This window comes from Acanthochromis polyacanthus, chromosome 3 (assembly GCF_021347895.1).
Source record: "Acanthochromis polyacanthus isolate Apoly-LR-REF ecotype Palm Island chromosome 3, KAUST_Apoly_ChrSc, whole genome shotgun sequence".
Taxonomy (NCBI): Eukaryota; Metazoa; Chordata; class Actinopteri; family Pomacentridae; genus Acanthochromis; species Acanthochromis polyacanthus.
In genome coordinates, this window is record NC_067115.1 from 16164701 (window position 1) to 16184755 (window position 20055).

Below are 20055 nucleotides of genomic sequence, written 5' to 3' on the forward strand. Positions count from 1 at the left end.
GAGCGATTGGCTGTTTGTTTGTTTACTGCTACCCCTCACTAGACCAGAGCCGAGTTTAACACTCTGTGTGCTTATCAGAACTGCTTTTCTTTTGGTTTTGTTGTAACTGCTGTCATGGGTTCACAGTCTGTCTGTGCTCTACCATCTTTTCTGTACTCCGTGGATTCTTTACTGTGCAGAGACTTAAACTTTCTTTGCCGTTTTTCTTCTGCTGAGCATCTTTCATCACTTACAGCATTCCAGTGTGAGTCTGTCCCTGATTGGCTTGCGTGTTAAAAAACATGATGCCGTCTTGTGCTCCTGCCAACGCAAACAGAGTGCAGAGTTTCTTTGTTCTGCCTCCTCCGATTTTTGTCTTTGCACAATCTCAGAGCTTTTTTAGCCCGACCAAATCCCGAACTCAGAAGAATATGCTAATGCTTTGTCCCCTGAAGGGATTTATGCATTTATTCAGCTCCTTGCTTTTTAAAGCGTTTAGCCTTACATTAATGTTCTCACTGTATCATGCTTCCATGTTATGACTTAATCTTGCCAGAGGTCAAAGTATGCTAATGCATGTGTACTTTGTATTACCTGTTGAATTATTCCACTTATCTGCCCTATTTTGACTGAAACATATTCTCCTCATATTTTTCAGACTTGGCACACAGCTTAAGCATTTGCATGTTGTTTACCCACCCTACTTGGTGCAGCATTAGAGGAAGCAAGATGGTCAACATTGCAAGCTGTTAGCTGCATAGACCGTATGATTATATGTGGGTGTTGTGGACTGACTGCTCTCACGCTCTCTCTCTCCCCAGCCATGCTGAGCTCCCCCAATACAAGCCTCCAGAACCCCATTGGCTCCGTTGGTGTGGGTCAGCCCAGTGCTCCCACCATCAATACCTCAACCCCCATAGACCCCAGTTCAATGCAGAGAGCCTATGCGGCGCTTGGGTTGCCGTACAGCAGCCAGGCACCAGGGCAGGCTCAGACCCAGCAGGCCCCAGGGCAGACTGCAGGTGCTCAGAACGCCCAGGCCCAACAACAGCAGCTACCGCAGCAGATGAGACCCATCAATACACTTGGTAAAGTCAGATAAGTTTAATTAATTCCTTGATTTTTCATGTGCCCTTTTGGAAGAAGATACTGGGTCCTGTGTCAGATTTATGTATGTCTGTGCTGATGGATTTATAAATGCTTATTACACCAAACTGTGAGGCTCATAAAGGGGAGCCTCTACGGAAGCCTCTATGATAGGAAGAGAAACACTTTCAATAACCACAGCTTAGTATAATTCCACTCAAGCACTTAAGATTGTATGTAGAACAAATCTGACATTATCCACCGGTATCTAAATTTTGAAAGTGCAAGTGAAAAAAAGCTCTGAAAAGACACCAAAGCCATATTTCATGCACTAAGTTTGATGTTAAACTAAGGCAGTGCTGTTTACTCGCAATGTTCTGTATTTCCAGGTAACCAGATGGCTCTCGGAGGTGCAACAATGGGCGTGACAACTTCGGAACAGACAAACCTGCACACGGACTCTCTTCCCAACAGTCTCAACACTAACAAGTCAGTTCCAGCCAAGTACAACATAAAAAGCCTTTCGTTTATTGACCTAAGTTGTTGGAAAGCAGCTTTAAAGACTATAAATGTTTATTGGATCTGATAGTATTATGACTGTAGAAAATAAAATGATGTAAATATAAAAACAGATGGATGTCTGTTAGGATATACACTACCATTCAAGTGACCATTCTGGGGTCACCCAGACAATTTTATGTTTTCCATGAAAACTCACGCTTTTATCCATGTGCTAACGTAATTACACAAGGGATTTCTAATCATCAGTTAGCCTTTCAACACCATTAGCTAACACAATGTAGCATTAGAACACAGGAGTGATGGTTGCTGGAAATGTTCCTCTGTACCTCTATGTAGATATTTAATTAACAATCAGCCGTTTACAGCTAGAACAGTCATTTACCACATTAGCAATGTCTAGACTGTATTTTTGATTAATTTAATGTTATCTTCATTGAAAAAGCATCTTTTCTTTTAAAAATAACATTTCTAAGTGACCCCAACCTTTTGATCGACAGTGTATGTATGTAACTTCTATCCTTTCTCCTGTTTGATGTCCAGTCAGCTGCTGTCAGACGGGTCAGCTGTGGGATCAATGGGCAGCCTCCCCACAGCAGCACCCATCTCTGCCACAGGCTCCAGGAAAGCCTGGCATGAGCACGTCACTCAGGACCTGCGCAATCACCTCGTACACAAACTGTAAGTGCATACCTCTGCTGGAGAGATGCAACTGTTCTTTGTCAGTCACCTCTTTGCTTCTTGTTTCAAAACTGCATTTTTAAGTCAAAATTTTGAAGTGCAGTCGTAAAACTTGCTGAAGACCTTCATGGCTACAATTATTTATTTATTTGTTTGTTATGGCAGAGTACAAGCCATATTCCCTACCCCTGACCCGGCAGCTTTGAAGGACAGACGAATGGAGAACCTGGTGGCATACGCCAGAAAGGTGGAGGGTGACATGTACGAGTCAGCTAACAGCCGGGTGAGTTTTCTGAAAAGATGCCAAAACCAGGGCCCAACTTGAAATACTTATCTTCATGTAAAATCACACAGAGTCTTTTCTTATAGCTCCAAATTTCACAAAATACTTACAGTTTTCATCAGCTTAACTTTCCATTTCCAACCTTCCTCCCTCTAGGATGAGTACTATCACTTCTTGGCTGAGAAAATATACAAAATCCAAAAGGAACTGGAGGAGAAGAGACGCTCCAGGCTACAAAAGCAGATCATCAACCAGGCACCTATGACTGCTCAGGGGACCCAACAACCTGGCCTCTCCCAGCCTAATGCCTTGGGCCCAAGACCACAGAGTGAGTACTAGTCTACATAATGAAATATAGGCTTTCAAGTAAAATCTCATGGTTTTTCATTTGATGTATTACCCAACTAGGGCTATTCAAAATGCTAATATACACCCATTGGCTAATTTGGTGGTACACTTGTACGGTCTGTTTTAATTCCAAAGATTTATGGCAGAGTCATAAATTCAACCTTTACAGTTATATTTGCGAGCCAAAATGTTTTATCCATATTGCCGTGCTATATATTTAGCCACTGTGGCATGCAAATGGAAATCTAAAAAGCTGCAGTGGAGTTTTCCCTTACAGTTTGAATTGTGGTTATTTATATAAATGTGTATGAGCTGTCCTCATAATTTCTGTTTGTTTTACAGATGGACCTGTTCCTCTGCCCAACATGCCAAATCAGATCATGAATCGCATGCAGGTTTCACAAGGTACTTATTCCATGTTATAGGTTGCACCTGTCACTTTCAGGTGACATAGGAAACCAAATAAAATAAATTGCAGTGACAGTGGCTATTAGAGCAAAACACACAAGTTCTAATAACAATGCAGAAAATATACGGTAAAGTCTCATTTATGTAAAGGGAAATGAGGAGCAAGAGACAAAAGAAGAATAAGGAAGTTTTAGAATACAGAAATGGCGATGATTAACCAAAAAAGAGGAAGACGAAAGATAATTAGGATAGAAAAGAGAGACGCTGAGCTAAAATATCTGGTAGTATGAAGAAAGGATAGGATGAGTGAAGCGGAACCCACAGTACACATTCAAGTAAACATGCAAGTCAAACGGTCCTGAGGTTATGTGACACCTGCTGGATTTCTGCTGTGCAAGTGCTGCATCATAACCGTTTCATTTAATGTCTCTGTGTTGTATAACCTTCCCAAGTGAATTAAAATGTCCACTATCTCAGCCATGTGCTGTGCCTTTGCACTCCTTGCTCCATTATGTGTCCATTGCTGAACATTTTGATCTCCTCTCCTGTCCAGGAATCAACCAGTTCAACCACATGGCTCTGCCCAATGCCCAGATGTCTCCGGCACCGATGGGAGCCCGAGCTGCTTCACCCATGAACCACCCACAGCAGATGAACATGAGCTCTGTCCCAGCGGTGAGGAGGGTACACAGAGCCACGCAAATTATACGTACACATACAGACATAAAAGTAACATCATCCAGCTCCCAGTCTCCCGCTCGGTCTGCACAATCTGCTTCAAGTTTGTTTAAAAATGTAGTTGACTGGTTAAGACTTGTTCAGAAGTGGCCAATAGATTTTTAAGATGGATGAGTCCCTTCACCAGGTGGACGTAAAGACCAGCTTTTAGCAGGAGCAGGCAAATTACAAAGACAAGAACAGGCTATTACTTCAGTGAGTTTCTTGTCTAACTGCAAAGTGTAGATTTTAGAATGTGCTGTTAGAACTCTTACAAACCAGATGTAAATTAGAGGTATTTACCTTTTAGTACGAACTAATGTGTCCTGTTATTACATGCCTGTCTAAAGAACAGGACAGCACTGAGCACAGACTGTGTTTTGGCTATTTTTTTTTGTCAGAGACCAATTTAAATACTAACCGAACTCCACTGAAAGTAATTTCTTAAATTTTGGGTTGAGACAAGCAGTTTGTTCCAGCTGTTGGCCTTTCAACATTTGTTAATAAAGGTTTCATTAATGTGAACTTTTGCGTGGACACATATGTGACACAAAAGATGCTATTTCTAACAAATGCATCAGTTTCAAAGGTAGTTATTGGAGAATTGTGAGGAAGATGTGCATTCACTGGAACATTGATATCAACAATTTTTATTAGTGCTCTGATGGATGGATGGATTACATGACATTTCAACTGTTTGTGATGTTTGCGTGATGCTATTACACATCAGCTATATATGTATATTTTTTATTTTCATGACTGTTTACATTGTAGATTCTCACTGAAGCCGTCAAAACTATGAATGAACACGTGATTGTTTAATAAACAAAAAATGTGATAAAAGTAAAAAAATGTTTTTTGTTTTACAAATTTTAGATTTGAGATTCTTCAAAATAGCCACCTTCTGCTTTGATCCCTGCTTTGCACCACTCTTGGCATTCTCTCGATGATAGCAGTCACCTGAAATGGTTTTCTGTCAGTCTTGAAGGAGTTCCACTGAGATGCTGCAGGTTGACATAAAGGCAATGCTGTATGGCACCAACTTGTTGATTTTCATCTTTGTAAAGTTTAAAAAGTTGGTGGCATGGCATATTTTTACAGTTGAGCACAAATAATACAGATTTCAGACTCTTAATTTTAACTGCTGAATTATTAATGATGTTTGCTCCTCAAGTCCTTATGCTGTCTGTCATTAGTCAAAATTTAGACAGTCAAGGTCGCAGTGTTTCTCAGTAATTTACAGTCTACATGATATCAAACACTTAAACAGCCTTTCTCATTAGTTAATTACTCTAATAATCACTATAGCTGTACCACGCTATCACCAGGGAAACTGTGAAGAAAAACAATTGAGACACAGAGAACCCTGTTTCAGCCCTCCACCCAGTTCATCACATGCATACACACACTGCCTCTCATAAAGTCTTATTGTAGATGCAAGGAATTCATTGCCCATTATTCTTTCATTATCATGCAGCTGGAATACCAGTAATGTGATTGGGCTTTGCCATGGTTGATGCTTTTTGATTTGTTCAGTGGAAACTCCCATCACTTAGCTCATAAGCAACATCTCCTTCTCCTGCCTTGTAGATGGGAATGTCTCCCTCCCGGATGCCTCAGGCCCAGGGCATGATGACTGGACACAGTGGCGGCAACATGGTGGGTCAAACGGCCAGCCAGGGACAGTTCATGTCTCAGACCCAGTTCCCTCCAGGATCTGCTGCAGTGGCTGCTACAGGAGCCATGAATGTCACTGTGGGGCCCGGCATGGGCCAGCCACCAGCACAGGCTGCTGTGACCCAGGTGAGCCACGAAGAGAGACGAGGGGCGTTGAGCTGTCGTAATGCTAACCCATGTAGATTTGCTGCAAAGTCCTGTTAATTCCAACTAGTAGACGGGGAACTAAACTCCAGCTACTTTAACCAATCATACAACACACTAATTGCTCTTATATTGCGGTCGTGTCAATCACAAGTTGCTCTCTAAACCCCAAAATGTGTGTGGTGTTGTGTTCGTCTGTTTGACCTTTTGACTGTATGTTTGTCTGCCTATCTTGTGTGTGTGATTGCGTGTGTCCACCTGCTCTTTGTGTGTGTCCTTCTCTCCAGCAGCAGCAGCAGCAGAGCGCTAACCTCCCCATGAATGCACTTGGCCCCTCGCTGGGCCCTCAGCTAGCCTCCTCCCAAACCCCCTTGCACTCCACGCCTCCGCCTGCTGCCTCCTCCGCCTCCACGGCTGTGGGGGCCACTAACCTGCCGCACCCCCAGCCCTCCAGCCGCAGCTCTACCCCCACCCTCCCTGGCCCTGCCCCAGCCCCAGCCCAGGGTGCCACCCCGCCCTGCCCCACCCAGCCCCAACCCCAGGCGGAGCTCCCTGCAGCAGCGCAGACGCAGCCCCCGCCACAGCCCCCTACCACGCCGGTGAGACTGAGTCCCTCCGCATGCCCTCCACTTTGACCCTCCACCCTCCCGTGCAAGCTCCCATCCCTCTGACAGCCATGTACCAACCCATCCCATTCACATCCACCTACCTTTCTGTCTGATAACTGCATCTTCACTACTGTTTGTAGCCTCCATCACAATGGGAATGTTACATCTTTTAACCTAGGGGAGCAATGATATGAATACAGGAGGTGTGCATTCATGTCATAGCTTCAGCCCTGCATGCAAAGAAAGCAAACAAGTTGTTGCACATACCTCATATGTGTCTTTTCTTTCTCTATCTCTGTCCTTCCCTTCCTCCTTTGTGTTACAGCTGTCTCAACCAGGAGCCAGTCTGGATAACCGGGTGCCCACGCCAGCTTCAGCCGCCAGCGCCGACCTGCACTCACAGCATGTTGGAGCAGACTTGCCTGTCCAGGAGGTCAAAGCAGAGCCACACCACGACCAACAAGAGTTTGAGCCCGCTGGCGGCAAAATTGAGCCCAAGATGGAGGTGAGCTGGGGCTGCGTGTTCAAATACGTCCATCAGTATGCTGAAATGAAGTGCCTGTCAGATGGTCAAACATGTGAAACCCTGTCTGAAATTGGAATTGTAGGGGTTCCTTGACTAGCACACTTGGTGGATTGCAGTCATCGTGTACGTTATCCAGACTTGCAACTGGTTCATCTACCCCTCATTTTTCTGTTCAAGCTTGGGCAGGGAGTATTTGTTGCTATTAGACAAGAGTCATTACAGACTTTCCAGCATATTGTAACTGAAGTGGTCTGAGAGGAAAATAGCGTTCTGCACCTCCTCCTTAAGAAAATTTAGCTCATAACAGGACAGTTACACCTGTTAAATGTGATTTCCCCCCCCCCCAAGAGTAGTTGAGTTAGTATTATGTAACAACAAAGTTTATAATTGGAGCAGGATACGGAGGTACAATGAGTTAGACAGAGGATGTTCACTTGGGGGAGTGGGATCAAATCCTGGGTGAAGCCGCAAATGAATGTTGACTTTTAGCTTGACTGTCTATGCGTGTATGAAGCATGCTCTTGTGGGAGGGACTCAAAACAGAAAATGGAGATTGAAAGAGGGCTGTACATCTTAAAATTCTGGTGGAATTTTTGTGTTTTCCTGATTTCTGTCTGTATGCTAAATGGCTTAAATTTGCATCCTTGCATCCGTCCATATATTTAATCAATCTGTGTCCTCATTTAGCATCAGTCTTGTGGATTCATTTGGAACAAAAAAATCACACTTGACACTGTACGTCTTAAGTTGTGTTGGTAACTTTAAACATACTCCTTGTCAGTAGACGGTGAGCTTGTTCATCCTTGGCTGCTATTGGTACCTAACAAATGAAAAGGAAAACATTTCCCTGTGGATTGTTACAGTTATGAATGTTTCAGAGACAAATTTTTTATTTACCAACCCCCCCCTTGGTGCTGTTTGTCTCCAGACCGAGGACGACTCTGCTTCAGTGATGGTGAAGAAGGAGGAGCCTGATGAAAAGCCAGAGCCAATGGAGGTGGAAGAGAAAAAGCCAGAAATGAAGACAGAACCCAAAGAAGAGGAAGAGGGTGGAGCTAACAGTACAACCTCCTCATCACCCTCTCAGTCACGGCGAAAAAGTGAGTCTGAGGCCAAAGGATGACTAAAACCCATGTAGAAGCCATGACTGACAGAAATGAGCTCCAGAGAGATGGTTTTGGTTATTGCCTGTAATGTTAATTAATGACATCATTAGTCTGTCCCATAAGACTAAGATCGTGTCAGTATTAAACAGAAATAATCAAGAAACTGTACACATGCTGGTAAAATACCCTTGATACCTGCTGAAAGGTCAGCTTTTGTACCATTTCAGTTCTGGTTGACTTGCAGGCTCAGGCCAATGTGTGCTTAAGAAAATAAGATAAAACCCTGCATAGGCATGGAATGAGCATTACAATGTGCCGTTTTAATCGCTCAGACTGAACATTCTAAGAATAGTTTTGGTGTTTATGTGTCTGTATGTTTCAGATTTGTTAGTAACAATTGCTGTAATAGAGATCAAAAGGGTAAAGTTTGCTAACATGTCACCAGGTCTATTCTGTAAGTCAGTTGTGAAGCCATTCAAAATTTTTCAAAAAGATACACGACTGCGTTTCAGTATAAAAATTTTTTACAGTGGCCCTCTTTTTCTTGTTTTATTTGTTTTTGTTTTGTATGAAACCTTTATTAAAAGAAACCTTTTCCCCTCATCTGCCTGTCTTTTTAATTATGCTGCTTACCTTGTCTTTTTACTGTTTATTTTTCAGTCTTTAAGCCTGAGGAGTTGCGCCAGGCTCTGATGCCAACTCTGGAGTCTCTCTACAGGCAGGACCCCGAGTCGCTGCCCTTCAGGCAGCCAGTAGACCCCATGCTGCTGGGTATCCCGGTAGGTAGCACAGAAGCACTGGCGACATGAACAGAAAACCTTTTTAAATGATTTGTTTTGGGGCACGCATATCATTCAGCTCCACGAGTGTGTAAATTTTTCCTTGTCTCTGTCTCCCTAGGATTACTTTGACATTGTTAAGAATCCAATAGACCTGTCCACAATAAAGCGCAAGCTGGACACCGGGCAGTACCAAGAGCCCTGGCAATATGTGGACGATGTGTGGCTGATGTTCAACAACGCCTGGCTCTACAACCGCAAAACATCCCGTGTTTACAAGTACTGCTCCAAGCTGGCTGAGGTGTTTGAATCAGAGATTGATCCTGTCATGGAGGGCCTGGGCTACTGCTGCGGGAGGAAGGTAAGATGGAAGGGTTGGCCAATGGGGAAGTTAAAGATTCTATAAACAATTTAAGTATAATTTTATTTGTCTTTCATAAAACAACTGTTAGGTTAGTGATTATTTTTGTAGCATGACTGCTAAGTTAACTTCTGCTTTCACTTTTGTATTTAATATAATCAAAACACACAATGGTTGATTTGTCAGGATGAGATTTTTTACACATTTTGTCCACATCGTCAAGCACCAACTGAACAATGAGGCATATTGAGATGCTACACTAAAGCCAAAAATGATCATCTTCAGACTAACCAGTTTTCTTGCTTGTGATTGAAAAGTTTTACGTAACTGTTTTGTTTGAACATTATTGACGACCTTTGCCATGTCACTTGTCTTTGCAGTACGAGTTCTCCCCTCAAACCCTCTGTTGCTATGGAAAGCAGCTGTGCACCATACCTACTGGAGGCACATACTACAGCTACCAGAACAGGTATCTGTGTGGAAATGAATGTTGTTTGCCATGAATATCTTTGAACTTATGGGTAGCTTTGATCTCACACAGGTGTTGGGTTTTTTAAATACTATTGGAGTAGCTGAAATTCTCACTGAGTTTTCTAATTTTTGTCACACTTTTGCATGCAGGCATTTACAGTTTTAATGGCAGTAGAAGCAGCCGTTTGGGCTGTGATGCTCGTCCCCTGCAGTCTGAGTTGTGTTTCTCTGTAGCTTTAGAGGGACCGTGGTGGTCCAGGCAGTGCTGTCATCTTGACAGCTACAGCTTTAATGGCTCTGCCTCCCAGTCCTGGCACAGCATGAGACTACAAAATGGTTTTGCTCACAACATTTATTAACTGCCAGGTTTCAGCGTTGCTCAAAAGAGAAACACTCTGAAGACCCGGCACCCCAAAGACTGTCAGACACTGAAAGCAAAAAAGGAGCGAGTAGATAGTTTTTTTTTTTTCTCGCTACATCTATCAGGGGACTGTGTGAATTCAGTGTTTCTGCCCCCTCTCTTGTACGATGGATGAAAATATAATGCTTTGGATAAGCCACAAACTGCCTTGCTCATCATTGGCTTTTCCTCACAGTTGAAATCCAGCATGATTGTGTACACCATGTTCCTTTGCACCCCCTGCTGTATAGACTGTGGAACTGCAGCCCCATTTTCACACTTTGACTGGGCACTTTGAGAGCAGAGCAGCACAGCAGCAGTAGTGAAACAGCATAGCCTGACAGACAGCATGAGGCTCCTGCAGCGCAGTCCATTTACACTCTCAATGGGAGCTCAGGGATTCCCTGCTCTCTGTTAAAAAACATAAAAAACAAGTGTTATTCTGTGCACAGTTGTATTGGATGCACATAAACAAGTAGCTGCATAGTAGAAAGGTAGTGTCTACAGATACGGACCCGTAGCCTGTGGCCTACGGATACGGCACTTTCCATTTGCCAGACAGATACGGACCCGTACGAGAGTCTCGCGAGTCAAGAGGTGGCTAACCACTGCAAACTGTTGAAAGGTAAGCAAAGGTTAGGGTTAGGTTTAGGGTCTGTACCTGTAGTACCGATGCTACGGGTCCGTACAGCTAGCGTCTACCGGGAGTCATGTGACCAGATCTCGCGTATCTGATTGGCAAATGGAAAGTGCCGTATCCGTAGTCCACAGGCTACAGGTACGGGTCCGTACCTCTAGCAGCAACCTAGTAGAAATTTTTCACATTTGTATTCTTGAAAAAGACCATTATTTGTGCTGTTGTTCAGCTACACATATGTTAAGGAAGCGGAATATCTTTTCCTGCAGGTATCATTTCTGTGAAAAATGCTTCAATGAGATCCAGGGGGAGAGTGTGACGTTAGGAGATGATCCTGCACAGCCACAGACGTAAGTAAACTAAGCTGTAGTCACATAAGCTTTGGAGCCTGTTCTGATAAGATCTCTCTGCTCTTGATATTATTTGTCAAACATATCAAAGTATATAAATGTTTATTATTGTATGTATATGACTGAACACTTAACCCCGTTCAAATCAGATTAAAGGTTCATTTTCAAAACAAGCAGCTCATAGATATGGTCTTGCCCAAGACAATGTTTTCTCAGGTTTCATTATATATTAAGGCTACAACAAACTGATCTTGCAATTATGGTTGCAATATCCAGCATGTATGTTGAGTGTCTCTCCAGTTGTTAAACCATGTCATTGCTGACATACGTCTTGCATGTTGAGCTTATTTATTGGATATAACTTTCAGATTCAACACATGCACTGCAAAAGGGTTTCACACCATTGCTTCATTTTGTCTTTCCCTTCCTTTTACTTTGCTGACACTTCAGGATGATATCAAAAGACCAGTTTGAGCGGAAGAAGAATGACGTACTCGACCCTGAACCGTAAGTCGACACAAACCGCACACCCTTTAGTAAGAGGGACTCGCACTGACAGAAGAACGTGTCCTTTCTTTGCTTCCTTTCCAGGAGTAACTCTCATTTGTCATGAATAATCAGCTTTTTCCTACTCATGTCTAGCCGATCACATCTTTAACTGTTTAATCTGTCACCCACATCTGGCTTTGTTTTTGTACTTTTTGTCCGTGTGTGTGTGTCTGCACAGGCTGCATATTTTTTCTAGAGCTCTCAGATCAATCACTTTGGATTCAGAGAAGCTCAGTGGTAACTCAGCAGCACCATCTGCTGAGTGGAACTCTGAGTCAAAATTGTGTGTCCAATGACAAGATTGACTTGAGACAGACCCTACCTACTTTATTATTGCATTCTAATTGTGACTTGTGTGCATAAATAGGATGCACAGTTCTTTCCCTAAACCTCCCACAAAGGCGCTCTTGTATTGGCTGGCTTGCAAGTGCGTAACGACTGGAGGAACATTAACTTGAATGGAGATTTTTTTGTGTTACTTGCTGCCTGAGCAGTTAAGATTTCAACATTCATACAAATGATGACCATGGGGAACTTGACATGAGCAACTTTGAGAACTGGAACAGGGGGTTTTCGAATGGTGTATGACGCATCAGGAAAATCTCAAATCTTCCATGAACTGGATAATTGCCGTTGATTATTGCTGCTAAATTTGGCATTTTTAACACTTCGCACTCATTCAGTGTCCCCTCAAATGCTTTTTTGCTTCAAAATGTGAGAATGCATCAAACATTGCACATATATTTGCTTTTCTTCAGGTTCGTTGAATGTAAAGATTGTGGACGGAAAATGCACCAGATATGCGTCTTACACTACGAGGTCATCTGGCCATCTGGGTGAGACGTCAGCTCTTATTTTTTTTGTCCGTTTACATAATTTATTCTTCTTTCAAATATTTGTATTAATTATAATCATCTCTTTCTAGATTCATCTGTGACAACTGTTTGAAGAAGAGCGGGAAAACACGGAAGGAAAACAAGTTCTCTGCAAAAAGTTCGTACTGTTCTCTACAGATCCTTTGAGCAACTTTTCTTATGTTTTGTTGAGTGTTAAAATTGTCAACAGATTATTGCAGTTTTGTCCCACAAAATAACAGACAGTTGCCATCTGCACATGGGCCCCATATGTCTCTTTCTGTGGCTGTTCTTGCAGTGGCAGCCTTGTTGTTGTTGGCTTTGTAGTTTCCCTGGTATTTTCCTTTATGTTGTAGCCTCATAGACCATATCTGCTCTTTATAGCATATGATGTGAACAGAGTTGAGGTCTCACCGTATTACATAAAGCAACAGCAGTGCTTTATCATTCAGCTGGTTTTAGCTTTGCTTAAATGTAAGGCTGCTGCAGGTTTAAGACCTAAACGCCTGCTTGTCGTCTTTTTTTTTTTTTTTTTTTTTTTTTTTTTGGACGGTTTTGAAATATTTCTCCCATGCGTTTGTTCTTTGTAGGGCTACAGTCAACACGATTGGGAATGTACATAGAGGACCGTGTGAATAAATACTTGAAGAGACAAAACCACCCAGAGGCTGGAGAGGTGTTTGTACGAGTGGTGGCAAGCTCTGACAAAACAGTGGAGGTTAAACCAGGCATGAAAACCAGGTAAGAACATCTGCGATTAAAATGAAATTGTGATCTTTCATGTTTTGAATCAAAATCTACCAAACCAATACATGCTTGGTATGTTATTCATTGTTCATCTGCTAAAATTGCATTGATCCAATGAAGAACCAAAGAGTCAACAATCAAGACTAGGCATACCGAATACCAGCCTTGACCTTTTGGATTTGTAGATACGCTGGCATAGTTCGTATTTGTACTTTGCTTATTCTTTATTGTCTCTGCCATACAAAGCTGAATGTACTCTATAAAGATTTTATACCCACTCAGAGTAATTGTGGAACCTGCATGTTTTACAAGATGGAGTGCACACCCTCCCAGAGAAGCACAGACACAGGGTTGTTCACGGTTTCCTCACACAAGATCAAAGTCTGCGATGCTTGTCCCATCCTTGCAAGGAGGAGTCCCTCATCTAAGAACCTGTTATCTTCAGGTTGACTGATTTAAGGCTGTTGGGTTTTTATTGACTCAGGCCACTTAACGTGAATTTTCCCATCATGCTCTTCAGTGTTGCTAAAAGCGCCGACAAACAGCTCCTGACTCTTGTGTCTTAGAAGCTTTTAAAGTCACAATAAAATGAGAGAAAATTGCTTATAAACTGGTTAGGTACTGCATTAAACAGCGTTTGTGTCGAGAGCTGTGCATTGAGGTGAATCACATCATGTTCTGACTTGTCTGTCATTATGCTGCTGACACATTTTAATGCCTGGTTTTTGTTCATTACAACAGGTTTGTGGACACGGGTGAGATGCCTGAGACCTTTCCTTACAGAACCAAAGCACTTTTTGCGTTTGAGGAGATTGACGGTGTGGACGTGTGCTTCTTTGGCATGCACGTGCAGGAATACGGCTCCGAGTGCCCATTCCCCAACACTAGGTGTGTACATTTAATTATGTACATGGAAATGAAGGAAATGCATTTTAAGCTGTTTTTTTGTCTGTGAAATTTACGTTTCTTCTCTGATCTTCTGCAGACGGGTCTACATATCATACCTTGACAGTATTCACTTCTTCAGACCTCGGATTCTACGAACAGCGGTGTACCATGAGATCCTCATTGGCTATCTTGAATATGTCAAGAAACTTGGGTAAGTATCACCCCTCAGTCTGCTTTACCATATGAGAGCTTACAAAAGTGGCGAAACTCTTTGAAAGTATCTCTGTGATAGCATCAAAATCTGTTCCAACAAAGGACCACTAAACCAACCTCTACACCATCTCTCTGGCCTGCATGTGTCCACAGGTACGCCCAGGGCCACATCTGGGCATGTCCTCCCAGTGAAGGAGACGACTACATCTTCCACTGCCATCCTCCCGACCAGAAGATCCCCAAGCCTAAAAGACTGCAGGAGTGGTACAGGAAGATGTTGGACAAGGCCTTTGCAGAGAGGATCCTGCATGACTACAAGGTAAGAGAAGAGACGGTGGTTAAATTTACATGTGCAAGCAAAAACAAAAATTGAAAAGGAGTATGATCATTGTATTGCTTTCCTTAGTGCATTACTAGTAGAATTTTGTGGAAATATCAAAAATACAAAATGAGTGATGCTGAAAACATTAGACAGCTACTAAAGGCTCCAATAACTTACGTTGCCCTCTTTGTCTCAGGACATCTTCAAGCAGGCGACTGAGGATCGACTGACCAGCGCCAACGAGCTGCCATACTTTGAAGGCGACTTCTGGCCGAACGTGCTCGAGGAGAGCATCAAGGAACTGGAACAAGAGGAGGAGGAGAGGAAGAAGGAGGAGAACACAGCTGCTTCTGAAACTCCAGAGGTGCGACTATTGTATCATGGATTGATGACATACTAGAGGAGATTTAAATTTACTATTGCACTTTTTGGTCTTGTTTTGCAATCTTCTACACCCATTTTGTGCTGGATTCCTTCTAAAGATTGAATACTCAAGACTTAACAAAGCAGTGCTCTCATGTACTACTTCCTTAAACCTGTGAACACATTTTGAATAGAATTTTGATGAGAAATTGGGTTAAGGTGCACCTAATGTTAACAGTTACTAAAAAGCACAGGGTGTGTTGAAGATGAAATAAAGCTAATGGTAAAAAGCACAAACTTGAAAGGTGGAGAGATTTTGTCATTTAATAAAACAACGAGGATTTATAATGATTAAAAAATCATAAAAGTATGAAGGTTTTATTTAATATGTCATATTTATCCCACAGGGTACACCAAGTGACAGCAAAAACGCTAAGAAGAAGAACAACAAGAAGACCAATAAAAACAAGAGCAGCGTGAGCCGAGCCAGTAAGAAGAAGCCTGGGATGCCGAATGTAGCTAATGATCTGTCCCAGAAGTTATATGCTACCATGGAAAAGCACAAAGAGGTCAGATTTCTGTTTTTCTTCATAAAATGTTCGATAATACTGAAAATTGGAGGTAATGGACACGCATTTTCTGAATGTTTATGTATCAGAAGGTTTGTGGCAATGTCAAATTATTTTAAACTTTTGCCCCCCAAAAAGACGTGCAAATGAACAGTCAAACATTCTACAGTATTACTGAAGTATTGTAGTTTAACCTCTGTAAGTTATCAGATGACGTATAATACTAGATGTGGTCCTAAAATACGTCGGAATACTTTTCTATTTCGCTCTTCTAACTTAGTGTTTTCTTTCTCTTTCTTTGCTAAAGGTGTTCTTTGTGATCCACCTTCACTCCGGGCCCATGGTCAACACCCTGCCGCCCATCGTTGACCCCGACCCTTTGCTGTCCTGTGACCTGATGGATGGCCGTGATGCCTTCCTGACTCTGGCAAGGGACAAACACTGGGAGTTCAGCTCCCTCAGGAGGTGTAAGTGGAGCACCATGTGTATGCTGGTTGAGCTGCACAACCAGGGACAGGATCGCTTTGTCTACACTTGCAATGAGTGCAAGCACCATGTGGAGACGCGCTGGCACTGCACTGTGTGTGAGGTGAGTAACTGCTGTCCTTGACTTTTCTTGTGTGTCCATGTTCTAGACAGTCAGAATCACACAGTAAAGATCATTGATTTTCAGTGGAAGTCTGTCATTTAAATATACAGACTTGAACAGATGTGAAGAGGAATCCGGAGTGACATAGATGGACTAGATTGAAGAGGTCATTTGTTAAACTTGTTATAAATATATTTATCAGCCTTGGTTAATTACCATGTCCCCTTCTCTCGGTTCTTTCTTAGGACTTTGATCTGTGCATTAATTGCTACAACACGAAGGGCCACGAGCACCAGATGGTGAAGTGGGGTCTTGGCCTGGATGATGACAACAACAGCCAGAGTGGAGAGGCCTCAAAGAGCCCGCAGGAGAGCCGGCGCTTAAGTATTCAGCGATGCATTCAGTCCCTGGTCCATGCTTGTCAGTGTCGCAATGCCAACTGCTCTCTACCGTCCTGCCAGAAGATGAAGCGAGTGGTGCAGCACACCAAGGGCTGCAAGCGCAAAACCAACGGTGGCTGCCCCGTATGCAAGCAGCTTATTGCTTTATGTTGCTACCATGCAAAACACTGTCAGGAGAACAAGTGTCCTGTCCCGTTCTGCCTGAACATCAAGCACAAGCTTCGCCAGCAGCAGCTGCAGCACAGGCTCCAGCAGGCCCAGTTGATGAGGAGAAGAATGGCCACCATGCAAGGCAGAACGATGCCGCTACCGTCCCCACCAGCCTCAGCTGCCCCCAGCACTCCCACTTCCCATGCCCAGCCTAACACTCCTCAAACACCCCAGCAGCCACTTTCCAACCAGCCACAGACCCCCAATTCAGCAGGTGTTATGTCCCCCTCTTTTCCCAATGCACCTCGCCCAGGCCAGCCTCAAACACCGGTGTCCCAGGGCAAACCTGGACCCCAGGCCTCCCCTCTACACCAGCAGCAGTCCCCTCTCCCCCAGCCGCCCCAGCCACCTCAGCAGCTACCGCAGCAGCCTCCACTTGCTGCAGTTAAAATGGCACGGCACATCGAAATGATGGCACAGGCCCAGCAGAACTACCGACTTCCGCCTAACATGAATGGCTTACCCATGAATCCCCAGCAGACACAGCCACGCATGACTGGACCAATGCAACCACCAATGCAGATGGTTCCAGGGCCCCGGGGACAACAGGTCATGCAGCCTGGCATGGCTCCAGGACAGTGGCCTGGAGCTGCAGGGTCCATGCAGACGAATCAACAACCAGGCCTCATTCCAGGCCAGACCGCTCCGCAGACCATCAACATGCAGCGAGCCATGATGCCACCTGGGCAGCAACCTCAGTCGAACCAGAGGATGCTGATACCACAGCAGCCTGGTGCCCGGCCACAGACACCCCAGAGATCTGGTGCTATACCCCCCAACGCCCTGCAGGACCTTCTCCGCACCCTCAAGTCTCCCAGCTCGCCTCAGCAGCAGCAGCAAGTCCTGAACATCCTCAAATCCAACCCTCAGCTAATGGCTGCTTTCATCAAACAGAGAACAGCCAAGTACCATGCCAACCAGCCGCAGCAACAACAGCAGCAACAACCGCAAGCAGGACAGCAACAGCAGCCTGGCATGCCAACAATGCAGACCATGGCTATGCCAGGAGGGGCAGTGCAAAGACCAGGGATGCCTCCACAGCAGCCCCAGCAGGCTCCTGTGCAGGGCATGGCTCAGTTAGGGCCTCAAGCGCTGATGAATGCTGCGCACAACACCAACCCCCAGATCCAGGAGCTCTACCGTCGGCAAATGTTAAGACAGCAGCAGCAGCAACAGCAGCAGCAGCAGCAGCAACAGCAGGGAGTGATGCCTCAGGGCCATCCTGGCCAGTTTCCTGCTCAGGCGCAGGGTACAACAACTACGTACTCCCAGCTCCGCATGCAGCAACAACAGCAACAAATAGCCATGCAGGCAGGAGCAGGAGCAGCCGGGGGATCCATGGGCCAGCTCCCGCCCATGGCACAGATGGCCCAGCCTGGCATGGGGATGGACTCCCAGAACCTGCTGCATCAAAGATTGCTACAGCAGCAGCAACAGCAGCAGCAACTTCCCCAGCAGCAGGCCGTCCTCAAGCAGCAGATGGGCTCCCCTGCTCAGCCAAGCCCCATGAGCCCCCAGACCCACCTGCTTGCTGGCCAGCCCCAGGGTGGAGCCCACCTCCCTGGCCAGCCTGCACTAGCCAATGCCCTCAGCAACCAGGTCCGCTCCCCCGCGCCAGTCCAGTCCCCCTGTCCACCCTCGCAACAGCAGCAGCCACAGCCGCCACATTCCAGTCCCTCACCGCAGATCCAGAGCCAGCCTCAACCCTCGCCACAGCACCCGCCTCCCCCCCATTCGGGTTCTCCCCACCCAGGGCTCGGGGGTCCGCTGCAGTCCATGGAGCAGGGACATTTGGGGACGCCAGAACAAAGCGCAATGCTACCGCAGCTCAACACACCCAACAGAGGAGGGCTGAGTGGTGACTTGGGGATGGTGGGAGATGCTACAGGGGACACGCTGGAGAAGTTTGTGGAGGGATTGTAGCATTTTTGCTGGGAACTAAAGAACACATTCTCACTCCCAGGGACTCTCCTCCTGCCCTTCATCTTCGTAGTTTCCCCTCAGACTCTTTATCCCGTTAGAGGGCTTTGTTCTTTCTAAGGTTGACAACGGTTTTTTTGTACTGACATGTAAAAAGTTTCAACTGTTGCAAAAAGAAAAAAGAAAATTTGGTTGAGAAAAAAAGCAAAAACAAAAAAAATAGTCAACACTTCTAGGGAATGTAATTGTTTCCTTCACCCAAGTGGTGGGTATTTCTTCCTTAAGATGTTGAGGGATTTGCAAGTTGCTTCTTAAATAAAAATTTAAATCACAAAGAATATATTTTTTGGTTCAGACCAAATGTGTTCAGTACTCAGTTTATTTTTGGTTTGTTCTTGGTATGGTTTCATGCCTTTCTCGTTTCTTTTTTTAAGAAAATGTACAATTGCATTATATTATTCATATCTTTTTATTTTGTACCTTTGGAAAAAAAAAAAAAACTTAAAGCATTTTTGTGTTGAAAACTGTAAAATATTTTGTCTGGGAATCGGGCCAGGTTTTCGTTCTCTTCTCAAGCTGTTTTTCCTGGCAGTTGTAATCTAGTGTTGTACCATTACTGCAAGACGATGCGTTCAGGGACAGAGACCGCTCCCTTCCTATTTGTGTGTATGAAGAGCACTCAGTTGTATTAAAGTAAGAAATGGCCTGCAGCAGGTTGTGTATACACGGAGCATGTATGCAGGCGCACATGAAGACACTGATACAAACCCCTCACAGTCACTAAGAGAAACACGGCTCCGAATGGTTTCACCAACACAGACGACAAGGACTGCAACCTTACATCTCAGTGGCCTGGAGTTTGGAAAATCTTGTCTTGCGGGTGTAGAAAGTTGTTGCTTTGACATCAAAAAGAAATTTGTCCTACTTTTTTGTCATACAAATGTTGTAAAGTGTAAAGAGAGTGTGAGAAAGAGACCAGCCCCCTAAGCTGAGGTGGAATGATCACCGGTTGTTTGTAGGCAACATCTCGGATGACGCCCAGTCCTCTAAATTTTACACTAAGTTGTGTGCTATCTAGGGATGAAGGGCACATTTGAGATTCACCTCGAGGAAAACTAAATGTCATCAACCCTCATTCCTCTCTCACAAAAACTTGAATTAGGGGGATTTACTTTTTCTCCTATTGTAAATCAAGTTATTAAGCAAAATACTATAAATATAAGGAAGAGAGAATGAAATCACTGTATAAACTGGTAAAAGACTCATTTCTTACTTATATACCATATTGTTAAATAAACTGTGTGCAACAGAAGAACTCCAGTACTCTGTTGACTCAATAATGAGGCATCA

At 44.2% G+C, this 20055-nt stretch overlaps 1 protein-coding gene across 1 annotated transcript in view; it reads left to right on the forward strand.

Moving 5' to 3' along the window:
- crebbpa (CREB binding protein a) overlaps positions 1-20055 on the forward strand; it is a 46234-nt gene extending 26179 nt beyond the window's left edge. The window contains 26 exon segments of the mRNA XM_051945703.1: positions 801-1067; positions 1455-1554; positions 2128-2265; positions 2431-2548; positions 2705-2876; positions 3239-3301; positions 3858-3979; positions 5612-5824; positions 6130-6441; positions 6776-6955; positions 7905-8076; positions 8743-8861; positions 8983-9222; positions 9603-9691; positions 11000-11080; positions 11531-11587; positions 12388-12465; positions 12555-12622; positions 13074-13224; positions 13972-14118; positions 14216-14329; positions 14485-14650; positions 14850-15017; positions 15424-15585; positions 15893-16174; positions 16420-20055. Of these exon segments, the coding sequence (XP_051801663.1) occupies positions 801-1067; positions 1455-1554; positions 2128-2265; positions 2431-2548; positions 2705-2876; positions 3239-3301; positions 3858-3979; positions 5612-5824; positions 6130-6441; positions 6776-6955; positions 7905-8076; positions 8743-8861; positions 8983-9222; positions 9603-9691; positions 11000-11080; positions 11531-11587; positions 12388-12465; positions 12555-12622; positions 13074-13224; positions 13972-14118; positions 14216-14329; positions 14485-14650; positions 14850-15017; positions 15424-15585; positions 15893-16174; positions 16420-18708 (6068 nt within the window). The 3' untranslated portion in view covers positions 18709-20055.